The sequence below is a fragment of the Callorhinus ursinus genome, unplaced genomic scaffold (genome assembly GCF_003265705.2).
Source record: "Callorhinus ursinus isolate GAN/ISIS: 27379988/994484 unplaced genomic scaffold, GSC_fseal_2.0 scaffold1, whole genome shotgun sequence".
NCBI lineage: Eukaryota > Metazoa > Chordata > Mammalia > Carnivora > Otariidae > Callorhinus > Callorhinus ursinus.
Genome location: NW_027397063.1, coordinates 3,828,918 through 3,842,787, shown reverse-complemented (window position 1 = coordinate 3,842,787; position 13,870 = coordinate 3,828,918). Strand labels below are relative to the sequence as shown.

At 36.3% G+C, this 13,870-nt stretch overlaps 1 protein-coding gene across 6 annotated transcripts in view; it reads right to left on the bottom strand.

Annotated features, from left to right (window-relative positions):
• Positions 1-13,870, bottom strand: part of CRYZL1 (crystallin zeta like 1) — a 36,850-nt gene that overhangs the window by 10,994 nt on the left and 11,986 nt on the right. For all 6 annotated transcript variants that reach the window (XM_073891130.1, XM_073891135.1, XM_073891136.1 and 3 more), the window contains 3 exons: positions 11,968-12,040; positions 9,071-9,115; positions 7,827-7,895 (listed from right to left, as the gene is read on the bottom strand). In XM_073891130.1, coding sequence (XP_073747231.1) covers positions 7,827-7,895; positions 9,071-9,115; positions 11,968-12,040 — 187 coding nt within the window. The remainder of the gene's footprint in view (positions 1-7,826; positions 7,896-9,070; positions 9,116-11,967; positions 12,041-13,870) is intronic.

The following is a 13,870-nucleotide window of genomic DNA, read 5'->3' as shown; positions in this document are numbered from 1 at the left end:
TCTTTCTCTGTCAAATAAATAAAAAACCTTAAAAATATATATATATATATATTTTTTCTAGATGAATTACTTGTTTATGTGTTATATATATTATTTTCAACTTTATGTCATCTCTTTTCAATCTCTCTAATGGTGTTTTTTGAAAATGGAAGTCTTGGAATGATCTTTCTTTAAGTAAGTGCCATGGCCAGGACGGAGCCCAATGCGGGGTTTGAACTTAACGTACCTGAGATCGAGACCTGAGTTGAGATCAAAAGTCGGACATTTAATCAACTGAGCCACCCAAGCGCCCCCAGAATGATCTTTAAAAACATATATAACATGCTAACACTTCTCTGTTTAAGGTTCAATGGCAGGGCGCCTGGGTGTCCCAGTCGACTGACCCTTGATGTTGGCTCAGTTCATCAATGGCTTTCCACTGCACTTGAAACAAAATGCAAACTCCTAATATAGCTTAAAGAGCACTATCTGACCACGAAGCTATTCCTTAATACATCTAATTCTTTAATTTTTAGATTTTGTACACCAAATGTGATTGTTTTCCCAGTAAAAGCAATCCTTTCTCGTTTTACCTAAAATCAACTTTATAACACTTTCGTAGTCTTGACCAGCTCTTTCAAATATTTTCCCTCTGAAGTTGAGAACGGTGCAGCACACGTGGTTGCACATACCAGCTACCTAGTGCCATCTAGAGGGGGACAGAGCACCCATGCACAGATGCTGAAAATGTTCAGACAAGCAAGGCATTAAAATAGAGCACGAGGTGATCACTCACACATGGTACTTTATTCCTTACCAAATTCTTTAAGATACCTCTTCTCCCAATTTTCTTGATTATAAAATGTGGCTCAGTGTAATTCATTTGTCTGGGGTCACATAGCTAATAAATTTGAATGTCTGATTCTAAAGCACCTCTACTCTAGCAGTGCACACTCAAGTTACCTACAGTTTACTTATATTTTGGCGGAACTGGGACTACCTATACCTTCATTAAGAAATCATACATGTAGGGGTGCCCAGGTGGTACAGTTGGTTAAGTGTCCAACTCTTGGGGCTCAGGTGGTGATCTTGGGGTCATGAGATCGAGCCCTGCATCTGGCTCCATGCTCAGCAGATTCTGCTTCGGATTTTCTTGTTCCCTCTGCCCCTCCCCGGTCTCTAAAATAAATAAATAAATCTTAAAAAGAAAGAAAAGAAAAGAAAAAACCAAACATGTAGTCCTTTAAAAAAAGCTAAAAGTAGTAAAACTACATTTAGATATCAAAGGCTCTAACATTGCATGGTAACATGTGGTTTAATGTTGAGATCCCTGCTTTTGTGTTAGGTGGTCAACAACTGTTTATTATGTTATAAAAAACTAAAAATATAAATAAAAGGGCCGGTAGGGATCACAATAACAGCATATCAAACCCAAGAATTAGAATTTTAATTCTTTCTACCTTAGATTTGAAAAAATAATGCTGAAATTTGTATGAAATTTTGAATGAAAAAGTTATTTTTATGTTTGACGTAAATGGCTTAAGAACTGAAAGCACAAAAGAACCAATTTACTCAACTTCTTAACTTTATCTATAATATACTGTAGCAGGATTAATAAGACATTTGGGGAAATTGTCTGGAACCTAATTCTTTGGTTTGGTAAAAGAAGAGACTTACCTGAAGATGACTGAGTGTTCAACTTTCATTTAAAAAAATCACTAAAGAATTAATAAATTAAATAAACTAAAATATAGTTGTGCTAAACTGAATTATTTCCTTCTGCAAATCTTCAGGGAACATACTGAAATCATTTCCTCTTTTACAAAATGTTGGAGCTGCAACAGAGGCTATCTAGTTTGAATGTGCCCACTGTCTTGCCCAAAGGCAAGTGGTCACAGTTAAGTGGCCATTCTTAAAGTTCCTCTTCTAAAGAAACATTTTACTGTATTTTTTTTTCTCAAGGAATATCTGGAATTATTTTCTTTATATATGTTAATGGATTTTGGACTATAATCCTCCTGATTTGTAGGAAAATAAAAGGTCATTTGTGTGGTTTGCTTGTCTTAATTTAACCTTTATAGCTAGGAAACTGATGTTCCAATTTGCTTTTCTCCTGGTCCAACTTATAAATCTCCAGTATTCAGTAACACCTAAAAGAATGGGTCTTTTTTGCTGGGTTGTAGGGTAGCTCTATTTTCAACTTTTTTTTTTTTTAAGATTTTATTTATTTGAGAGACAGAGAGCACAAGTGGGCGGGGGGAGGGGCAGAGGGAGAGGGAGAAGCAGGCTCGCCACTGAGCAGGGAGCCCAACACAGGGCTCAGTCCCAGGACTCTGAGATCATGACCTGAGCAGAAGGCAGACGCTTAGCCAGCTTAGCCACCAGGTGAGCCACGTAGGTGAAAACAGGGGCCCCTATTTTCAACATTTTGAGGAATCGCCATGTTTTCCAGAGTGGCTGTACCAGCTTGCATTCCCACCAACAATGTAAGAAGGTTCCCTTTCTCTACATCTTTGCCAACATCTGTCATTTCCTGACTTGTTAATTTTAGCCATTCTGACTGGTGCGACGTGGTATCTCAGTGTGGTTTTGATTTGTATTTCTCTGATGCCGAGTGATGTTGAGTATTTTCTCATGTGTCTGTTGGCCATTTGTATGTCTTCTCTGGAGAAATGTCTGTTCATGTCTTCTGCCCATTTCTTGATGGGATTATTTGTTCTTTGGGTGTTGAGTTTGATAAGTTCTTTATAGGTATATACCCCAAAGATACAAATGTAGTGATCCCAAAGTGGTACCTGTACCCCAATGTTTACAGCAGCAATGTCTACAATAGCCAAACTATAGAAAGAGCCCAGATGTCCACTGACAGATGAATGGATAAAGAAGATGTGGTATATATATACACAATGGAATACTATTCAGCCATCAAAAAAAAGAAATTTTGCCATTTTCAATGATATGGATGGAACTAGAGGGTATTATGCTAAGCAAAATAAGTCAATCAGGGAAAGACAATTATCATGTGATCTCACTCATATGTGGAATTTAAGAAACAAAATAGGATCATAGGGGAAGGGAGGGAAAAATAAAACAAGACGAAATCAGAGAAGGAGACAAACCGTAAGAGACTCTTAATTATAGGAAACAAACTGAGGGTCGCTGGCAGGGAGAGGAGGGGACCTAGGGTAACCGGGTGATGGGCATTAAGGAGGGCATGTGATGTAATGAGCACTGGGTGTTATATAAGACTGATGAATCACTGAACACTTCCTCTGAAACTAATAATAATCATATGTTAATTAATTGAATTTAAATTAAAAAAAAAAGAAAAAAAACCTTATTCCAAAGCTACCGTAATCAAGGCCATTTTGACTGGCATAAGAATAGATATACAGATCAGTCGAATAGGATTGAGTCCAAAAGTAAATCTATACATCTATGGTCAGTTGATTTTGTTTTTTTTGTTTTTAAGATTTTATTTATTTATTTGATAGAGAGACAGAGAGCACAAGCAGGCAGAGGGAGGGAGAAGCAGGCTCTCGCTGAGCAGGGAGCCCAATGCGGGGCTCGATCCCAGGACCCTGGGATCATGACCTGAGCTGGAGGCAGCTGCTTAACCAACTGAGCCACCCGGGCGTCTCTGGTCAGTGATTTTGAACAAGAGTGTCAAGACAATTCAGTGGGTATAGAAGAGTCTTCAACAAATGTTTCTGGGACACTAGATATCTACATGCAAAAAAAGAACAAAGTTGGACCTTTATTTCATACCATATACAAAAATTAACTCAAAATGGATCACAGAAGTAAATGTAAGAGCTAAATCTATAAAATTCTTAGAAGAAATCATAGATGTAAATATTTGGAAACTTAGGCAATGGGTTCTTAGAAATAATACTAAAAGCACAACGGGCAAAAGAAAATATGAATAACCTGGAGTCCATCAATATTTTAAAAACTGTGCTTTAAAGGACACCATAAGAAAATGAAATGGCAAACTTTAGAATGAGAGAAAATATTTTTTTTTTTTTAAAGATTTTATTTATTTATTTGAGAGAGAGAGAATGAGAGATAGAAAGCACGAGAGGGAAAGAGGGTCAGAGGGAGAAGCAGACTCCCTGCTGAGCAGGAAGCCCGATGTGGGACTCGATCCCGGGACTCCAGGATCATGACCTGAGCCGAAGGCAGTCGCTTAACCAACTGAGCCACCCAGGCGCCCGAATGAGAGAAAATATTTACAGTCATTATATCTGACAAGCAACTTCTATCTAGAATATATAAGGAACTCTTACAATTTACAATAAAAAAGACAACCCAATTTAAAAACCGGGCACAGGATCTGAACAGAAATTTCTCCAAAGAAGATATTCAAATGTCCAATAAGTATGAAAAATTTTCAACATCATCAGTCATTAGGGAAATACAAATCAAAACCACAACACGATATCACTTCTAGGATGCTTAAAATTAAAAAGGCAGAAAATAACAAGTGGTAGTGAGGATGAGGAGCAATTGGGACCCTCATTCATTGTTAGTGGAATTATAAAATGTTGCAGCCATTTTGAAAATGGTTTGTCAGGTTCTCAAAATATTAAATGTAGTTATTATATGATTCAATAATTCTATTCCTAGGTATATACCCAAGAGAAATAAAACATATCCACACAAAAATTTATACACAAATGTTCAGATTAGCATTATTCATAATAGCCAAAAAAAGTGGAAACAACCTTGCTATTTAATCATAGAGGAATGGATAAACAAAATGTGGTATGCTCATACAATAGAGTATTATTCAACCATTGAAAGGAATGAAATATAGATAGATGCTACACAATGCATGAACTTTGAAAACATGACCTAAATGAACTAAGACAATTACAAAAGACCACATATTACAAGATTAATGTATATGAAATATCCAGAATAAGCAAATCAATAGAAAGTATAATCATTTTGAGAAGCTGGGAGGGAAAATGGAGAATAATTGTCAGTGGGAATGGAGGTTCTTTTTGGAGTGATGAAATGTTCTAAAATTAGTGATAAGGGTCAATCAACTTTGTGAATATACTAAAACTGACTGAACTGTGTGGTTTACAAAGGTGAGTTGTGTGGTATGTAAATTATATCTCAATGAAGCTGAGATATTTATTTTATTAAATAAATGTGTATAAGTATAAATACACGATGGAAATATGTATAAATCATGCCAAATCTTGGAGACAAAAAAGAGAGAAAAGAAGAATGGGCCTTTTTTTGTTGTTTTGTTGTTTTTATTGTTTTTTCAATAGTTAACTTTCTACAACAATTTAGTTTAGGGGACTTAGTCAAAACTCAGGCCTGGGAATCCAAATGAAAGGTTTCAGTTGACTCCATAGTTGTAAGGTTCTCAAAAGAATAGGTGAAATAAGACTCAAGGAAATTTTGGGGTCAAAAATAGTATAGTTGCGTGTAAAAAAGCCAGTGGTGGTCCTCAATTTTCAAATTGTATAATATCAAAATAGCTATGGATAAGAGACTTTCATAGCATGGTATTTGAAAATGACCTTTATCTTTCAAAGGAAGACACAGACTTGGCTCCATATCTAGGTTTAATATACACAGGCCTCAGATTTCCAGAAAAATGCCTTTTGAAATCAATTTTAAGTAAACTCTATCCCCAACATGGGCCTCAAACTCATTACCCCAAGATCAAGAGTTGCATGCTCTACCGACTGAGCCAGCCAGACGCCCCTGAAATTAATTTTTAATAAAATAATATAGTATTACTTGGGAATATTAGACATAGTCATTAAGTTAAATAAAACTATTTACAGTTTGCAATTTTAGAAAAAAATGCCACAGATTTGCTAGCCTAGTTCAAATTACTGTATAGACTCAAATGTATAACTTAACTATTTTTAATAGTCCAAAATCCAATTTGGCTTTCTGTTACCACAAAGTCTGATTACGGATTGTATCATTTAAGAATAAACTCAGGAAAAATTTTATTTTATTTTATTAAAGATTTTATTTATTTGACAGAGAAAGACACAGCGAGAGAGGGGACATAAGCAGGGGGAGCGGGAGAGGGAGAAGCAGGCTTCCTGCTGAGCAAGGAACCCGATGCGGGGCTCATCCCAGGAGCCTGGGATCATGAACTGAGCAAGAGGCAGACGTTTAATGACTGAGTCACCCAGGCACCCCTCAGGAAAAATTTTAATGAAATAGTTCAAGAATACAAAAGAGTACCTGTTGACCTATTGATAAGGTCGGAAGAATAACATAAATCCTAGCATAAGAAACAGCTGACTAGTAGCACCACCAGAGTCCTGTGGATCCACTCTGATCACATCCTCTTCTTCTGCCCAACAAAGGTAAGCCTACACCTGACTTTTCATCCCTGTTTTCTTTATATCCTTAAATAAGATAGGCTTAATTTTGTATGTTTTTGAACTTTATAAAAATACATGGTATCACATTGTATATTTCTGCAGCTTGCTTTCTTTACTCAATAGTTTATGAAATTCGTACATCTTGATATGTTTGGCTGTTATTTATTGATTTTCACTGCCAGTTGAATTACACTCTAGGAATGTCTTTAGTTATCCATTTTCCTGGTGAAGAACATTTATTTAGGTTGTTTCCATTATTATTCCACAGTTATAAACCATGGTATTAGGAACTCTTGTGCTTATCTACTGGTCCACATTGAGTTTATGGGAAGTACAAAACTACCAGTAGAATTATTAGGTCTAGGGTATATACATCATTACCTTTATTTAGATAATGCTAAATTATCTTTTTATTTTTTTAAGATTTTATTTTTTTTTTAAAGATTTATTTACTTATTTGACAGAAAGAGACACAGCAAGAGAGGGAACACAAGCAGGGGGAGTGGGAGAGGGAGAAGCAGGCTTCCTGCTGAGCAGGGAGCCTGATGCGGGGTTCAACCCCAGGACCCTGGGATCATGACCTGAGCTGAAGGCAGACGCTTAATGAATGAACCACCCAGGCGCCCCTATTTATTTATCTTTAAGTAATCTCTACACCCAACCTGGGGCTTGAATTTATAATCTTGAGATCAAGAGTCAAATGCTGTACAGGGTGAGCCAACCAGGTGCCCCCTTTTCTAAAGCATTTGTATCAATTTACACTCCTGGTGCATAAAAGGTTCCATTGCTTCACATCCTTGCCAACACTTGGAATGGTTAGACTTTATAAAATTTTGTCAGTCATGTGGATGCTTAACAGTATCCTGAAGTGGTTTTAATTTGCCTTTCCCTGATTACTAAGGAGATACAGCATCTTTTCACTATGGTTTCCTAAAGTGTGTGTGTGTGTTTATTTTATTTTAAATAGTCAAGAATTACTGTAGGAAAAATTAAAAATTAATATTTCAGTTAAACTAAACTGGTCAAAATATATTAGCAATAGAAACCAAAGACAAGTGTTCTTGATTCTTTCCTGTCTCAGACTCTACACATATTATCTAGATTTTATATTTTTAGTTTCAAGGAATAACCAAGAATAAGAAGTAAAAAAGAAAATTCTCCACCTGAAACTAATGTAACATCGTATGCCAACTATCCTTCAGTTTAAAAAAAATTCTATCAGGGATATGATCTCTGAGCCAAGAAAGAAACCACCTTTTAAACCTCTTACCACTGCAGTATAAGTGAAACTTAAAGGTCTATATGCTGTTTGGTCTGAATATTAATTTTATGGATACTAAATATAAGCTAGCAGTGTTCACGTGACCAGCCAACAGTTATTTATTACACAAGGTAGAGCCAAAACATCGCGGTTACTAAACACCACACACATCAATGATGCAAGACTTACACGAGCTGCAAAAGACTGGCACGTACCCAAGTAATGCTCATGCACTCTAACAACTTCACAAAGTCCAGGGTCTTCAGAATCCAGGGGCAGAATTCCTGGAAATTAACAGGAGAAACTTAAGAGAAACAATCCCATAATGAATTCATTCCTAATGAGATGCTGGTAAGTATTGGTCTATATTTTGTTCACTAGAGTTTTGAGGAGGATTCCAGTAATTACTAGCGTGGGGAAGGGCGAGACCTCAGAAGTATGGAAGGGGACTGTTCGTTTTCTGTCATGAATGCTCTATCACCCGTACTGTATTTCTTTTCCTCCCTCTTCTGTCACTTCTCAGTGATGGTAAAGATGGTGTCTGATGTACAGAGTCAAGTCAGAGTCTTGGGGACACCTGGGCTCCTCAGTAAAATTGTCTCTGATGCACAGCTACCTTCCCACAGTTTGGTTCTATAAAATGTTTCCAGTAAAATCCCATTTTCCTCTATGCTAGTCGGATTTTATTTTCGGTCTCTTGAGTAACACAGTGTCATTGACTTCTTAGATGAATAAAAAAGAAAGAAATAATAAATTCTCCCAAAAAAACACGAGTCAAAGGCAATCCCATAAAAAACTGGTGAAAACCTTCTTGTAAATCTGTTCTTAATGACTTCAAGCATTCCATAAAGTTAAATATTTTCTAAATTTAAGTATCTTCCATGAATATTTTCCATATAGAAATGGTAATTTTCAAGACTACTACTAAAGTCATGTTTTATGTTTCTGTGACTGTTTAGGATATAATAGTTTAAATATATGTATTTGCAGAATAGTATTCACTATGGATTTTTAAAATAACCAATAAACTAAGGGTTTCCAGTAAACTTTTGGTTTTATGAGTGTAGCGAGGGAACAGCTCTGTGAAATGCAAGTTGGATACAGACAGCGGAGCCTCCACATAGCCGAGTCAGTCAGCGGTCTTCAAGCAGGTGACCTGCGACTGTGTTTTCCAGAATCTTCAGTCTAGTCAGAGACTGGGGTCCTGTCAGGAAAGGGCTGCACCAACCACAGTAACAACTATGGTCATCCTTCTATCTATGAAAGTTTTAAATATTCTGCTATTGAGATTAAACTCCCAATTTTCTTCATCAGTGGATATTTGTGAGCAGATTTTAAAAATCAGGATACATGTATCCTATACAAAGCATACAATAATAAACATTAATAGTTGTCTTAGAAAAAGAAGAGATGACAGTAAAACAGATTACTTGCAATAGGATTGTAAATCATAACTTACCGACGACTTCATCATCTGGTTGAAAGAATGATACCTTGCTTCCAACTTAAAGAGGGGAGAAAATTAACAATTTTTATTGTGAGGTTATCAAATACCACCCTTACTTAACTATTACAATAAATCCATGGGTTTATAAAAAAGTCACTAACTCAGAGAAAAGGCCAAGAACTTCTAGGATGTTTTGATGGTCAATAATAAAGACTGTAGGACACTTCAAATCTGGATTCTGCACACAATTCTCCAGAAAATCTGGGCCATGTGGCTGTTGACACCACAGAGGAGTATGTCTATTTAGCTAAGAATGAAGGAATAAAGGAAAATAATCCACTCTGCAGCTCTTATGATGATTACACTGCTTTCCACACCTCCTGTGGTGAGCCCGATCTCCTAACATTATTTTAGGTACAGGATCTCAGACATACAATGGCAGATTCTGGTATGAGTCATGCATAGAATTACTTTGATTTGAGATTATTAGAAATAAATTCAGACCGGTGTCAAGAAATTTCTTGGAACTAGATAGAAATGATAGTTACATTTTCTCTGCACACACAGAGAAAGAGCCTCTACCATCAGCCAATTCTTTAGAATATTTTTGTTCAAAGAGTAACAAGAAGAAAGGAAAGGAAAAACCCAAACATTGTTGAATGCCTACTTGCAGTATCACATTTGATCTTCATCACATTTAGCCCATGACGTAGGTATTATTATTCCTAGTTAACCATGAAACTAAGGTAACACAATGAAGGAAGGAAGCTGGGCATCTGGAAGTGGCCTCTTTGGCTGGTGATGGGCAAGACGGTTCCAGAGCTTGTTGGTACTCCGTAAGCAACTCTAAGTTTGATATTCCTACTTTCAAATCTTTTCAGTTTGTTCTTTCTTTGGATCCCTCCTGTGCCATCATCCCCCAATATTTCTGGCTTCTGAGGCACTGTACTTTTCCCTTTCCCTTCAGCTGTTGATCCCGGTCTTCCTGGGATCATTCTGATCCTTTTCGGTTGGCTTCCTTCACACTCCTTTCAGTTGTCCTCCAAAGAGTGGCCTCCTCCATTTCTATTCTCTCCCTGAGTGGGCTCATCAACTCTGATTTCAAATACAAACGACATGCGGACAACTCTCAAATATATACATTTCTAGCAGGAACTCTCTTACCTTTGAGCTTAAACTCACACAATTGCTTGACAGACATCTCCAGTGAGATGTCACTTAAGTACCTTGAACTCAACAAGTATAAATCTAAACTCACCATCTTCCTCCGAATCAGATCCTTTTCCCTTCTCAAATAGTGGCACCAATTCGTATCTTAACCAGAATCGGGTAAATTACTCCTGGCTCTTAAACCTGCTTTTATTCTCCTGTTCGTTAATTATTCAGTCCTACTGACTTTACTTCCCCCGCATTTCCTTCACACACACCTCTGTCATCACTATCTAGGTTATGGACTTCGTCATCTCTTGCCTGTTAGTCTAACCAGTCCTCTTGCCTACAGCCTCAAAAGAACCCTTCATATGGCCACACCAATAGTCTTCCCTAAAACCCAATATGACATATGAGGCTCATTATGGCTCTGGCCCTTGTCTACCCTCCTGCCTCATATTCTGGAGGTAAGGAATCAGTGTTCATATTATTAAAATATTTTGTTTATTCTTTTATTCTGCTATTTTTAAAGGAGAATTTTCTTGTCAAAATGTTTCTCTGCTGTCAAGTATCTTGCCTCTGACTCCTGCCCAGAACTTTGCTTTTGCTCTGGCAACACCAAACTCTGTAATTCTTATAATATATCACATTATTACTTGCTTCTGTCTTTGTTCATGATATCCTCTGTGCCGAGTATGATTCTCCTCCTTAGTGTCTGGTTAATGTACCCAAGAAGTCTTTCCTGTTTCTTCTGGCTGGGCTGGGTAGATCTTTTCTGAGCTCTCATAATTATCTGCTCATGTGGATGTATCTGTCTTTCCCCTAGACAGTAAATTCATTGAAGGCAGGGCCTCTGTCTCATTTAATATTCCAAGCACTTAGCAAGTGCTCACTAAATGTGGTATAAATGAATGAATGAATTAAATGACAGGACAATGATCATGTTCTGGCGATTAGAATCCTTATTTTTATTTTCCTACGGTCTGAGCAGAAGGAAGAAGAAATGAAATTAAGAGTCAAATATATTACAGATTAAAATCACAGGTAAAACTCAGTCTAACTCATATTACATACTCATTCATTCACATATGCAGAAAGAGCAAACGTACTGATTGATCGTGAACTACCTATTAGCAATGAATATGAAAAGTAGGTCTTTTTAGAAACAAATTATCTCAAATATTTAGGATTACTGTCTTGCAAGTTAAGACCACTATTTACTAAATAAAACATAAATTTTTTTTTGATTTAAGGCAATCATAAAATCTTACCTGCTTATTTCTCTCCAGAACCCATTTTTGCATGAGCAGACTGCTTTTAAATGCTCAATTTTAGGCAAACTTAAAAAACTGAATGTGAATGTAGTTACTATTATAAATTTTGGCCCAAAGCCAATCTATACAAGTAATTTATGGTTTGTAAACATTATAAAAAGAACAATATTGGTCATTCCATTGAATATGATTACTCATGGATTTAAATATATAATCCTCAAATATTTATTAAACTCTAATAAGCTTTTTTAATTATAAAACACCAATTAAAAATACATAAATAAAAATTTAAAAAATACCAATTAAGTTCCACTTTTCTTTTTAATTAAAAAAGGGAAACATTTCTTTATAATTATGTACATAATTTTATGTACTGGTAAACCAATTAGCTACCATTTAATTCATTCCTTTTTTAATTAAAAAAAAATTTTTTTTAATTCATTCCTCTTTGAAATTAAGTGCAGATATTTTCGTCTATAAACTTACCATCTAACACAATTCCAGCAATTTCTCTCCCAACAGGAAAGAAATCCTTCTCCATCTTCATTTCTGCCAAAAGCTAAATCATGACAAAGACTGTTTACTGTTAAGAATAAATCCTGGCCTTTTCTCATACATAAGGAAAGCAAGAGCAAAAATCAGACCACAGAAAAAGCAAATATGATTTAATTTTTGTAGTTAGTAACTTCACAAAGTAAGTTTCTACCATAGGAAATAATAAAGACAAAGCAAATTACTTCACAAAATAAGTTTCTCTCTATAGTAGGAAACCAAGAGCTTGCTAAGTAATTAGTTGATCTGTAGAATTTATGTATGGATATTATTATTCAAATCACCAGTAACATCCTTTGTTTAGCATTTTTACTTGCCAAGTATGAAGGGAAATTATGGCCAAAACTGTTCTTGGTTGACTAAATACTTTTTACCAGTCACTTCATTCTGGTGGGGCAAAGGGAATTCGGAGAGGACATTGTTGAATAAAGGAGATGTAGCCAGTAAGAACAAAAGGTTCTCCATTCCAACATCTTTGGACACCATCTGAGCGTTTCTCACAAGTCTTAGGTAAGGGGCAGGTGGGAAAAAGTGATGGATATAACATAAGGGAAACTGCCATATAATTTCAGATTGGAGTTTCTTTTTTTTAAGAATAGGTTATTATTTTTTTAAAGATTTATCTATTTTGGGGGGGGCAGAGGGAGAGGGAGAGAATCTCAAGCAGACTCTGTGCTTAGTGTGGAGCCCGAAGTGGGGCTTGATCTCACAACCCTGAGATCATGACCTGAGCTAAAACCGAGTCAGACGCCCATCCGACTGTGCTGCCCAGGTGGCCCAAGGATAAATTATTTTTTTAAGAAGTAAGTATTTTGTTGGGTTCTGAACCATTTAGGTACTTGACTTTTAAAGTGGCAGAGTGTATATAAACCTGTAGTTTAAGTTCCTGCCATTTATGCTTTTATAATAATACTGGAAATGCTAGGCATATTTAAAGATATAGGGTTGTAGGAACGACAAGAAAAATAAATTGAAATAATTCTTCTGTGTATTTCCTTTATTTAAAAATTTTCCGATCTCCTGGATATAGCTGACTGCCAGAAAAGGCTCTTTTTCAGTGTGGAACTTTATGCTTTTCCCAAGATGTTCCTATGACATGCTTATCGAAATACTGGGTGTTCTACAATATTTCTTTCATGCAGACTTTTACAGAGCTTTAATCATGTCACAACTGCATCCTGTGGTTCATGATCTCAGGGGCTCTCTGCTCAGTGGGGAGCCTGCTTCCCCCCTCCCTCTGCCCCTCCCCCCTGCTTGTGCTCTCTTGCTCTCTGTCAAATAAATAAATAAAATCTTAAAACAACAACAACAACAAAATAATTGCATCCTGGGTCCTTCACCCACCACAGAATTTTCTTACATTACTATGTTGGTGGGCAATATTTCATTAAATTGATTTTACTCTAATTTACTATTTCTTTCTGTTAGACATGGAGATAATTTGCCGAGACTGGGGATTTCAATGAATTTTTCATAGTTTTAAAAAGAACACCTTGGATGGTCTGAACATAGAACCTGGCAGACAAGGAGTAGTAAGTACTAGCACTTCTGGTGAACGGATTTCTAGGCATCTGACTAATTTGCTTTGCAAGTCATGCTCATGTTGTCCAGTGGAAACCTATGACCTTGTTCTGTGATTTTCCTAAATGTGATTATCGTAGAAAACTTTTAGATTCCTAGAAATTATGATGGCAGTATAATCCAGTAAGTTAAGGGTCCAATGAAACTATAGTATTAATCTTTATGAAAGTGAGTAAATGGACCTGCTTAATTATCATGGCACGTTTAACCACACTTTATTTACTATTTGAAGACTTTTCATGTACCTCCTGTCAAT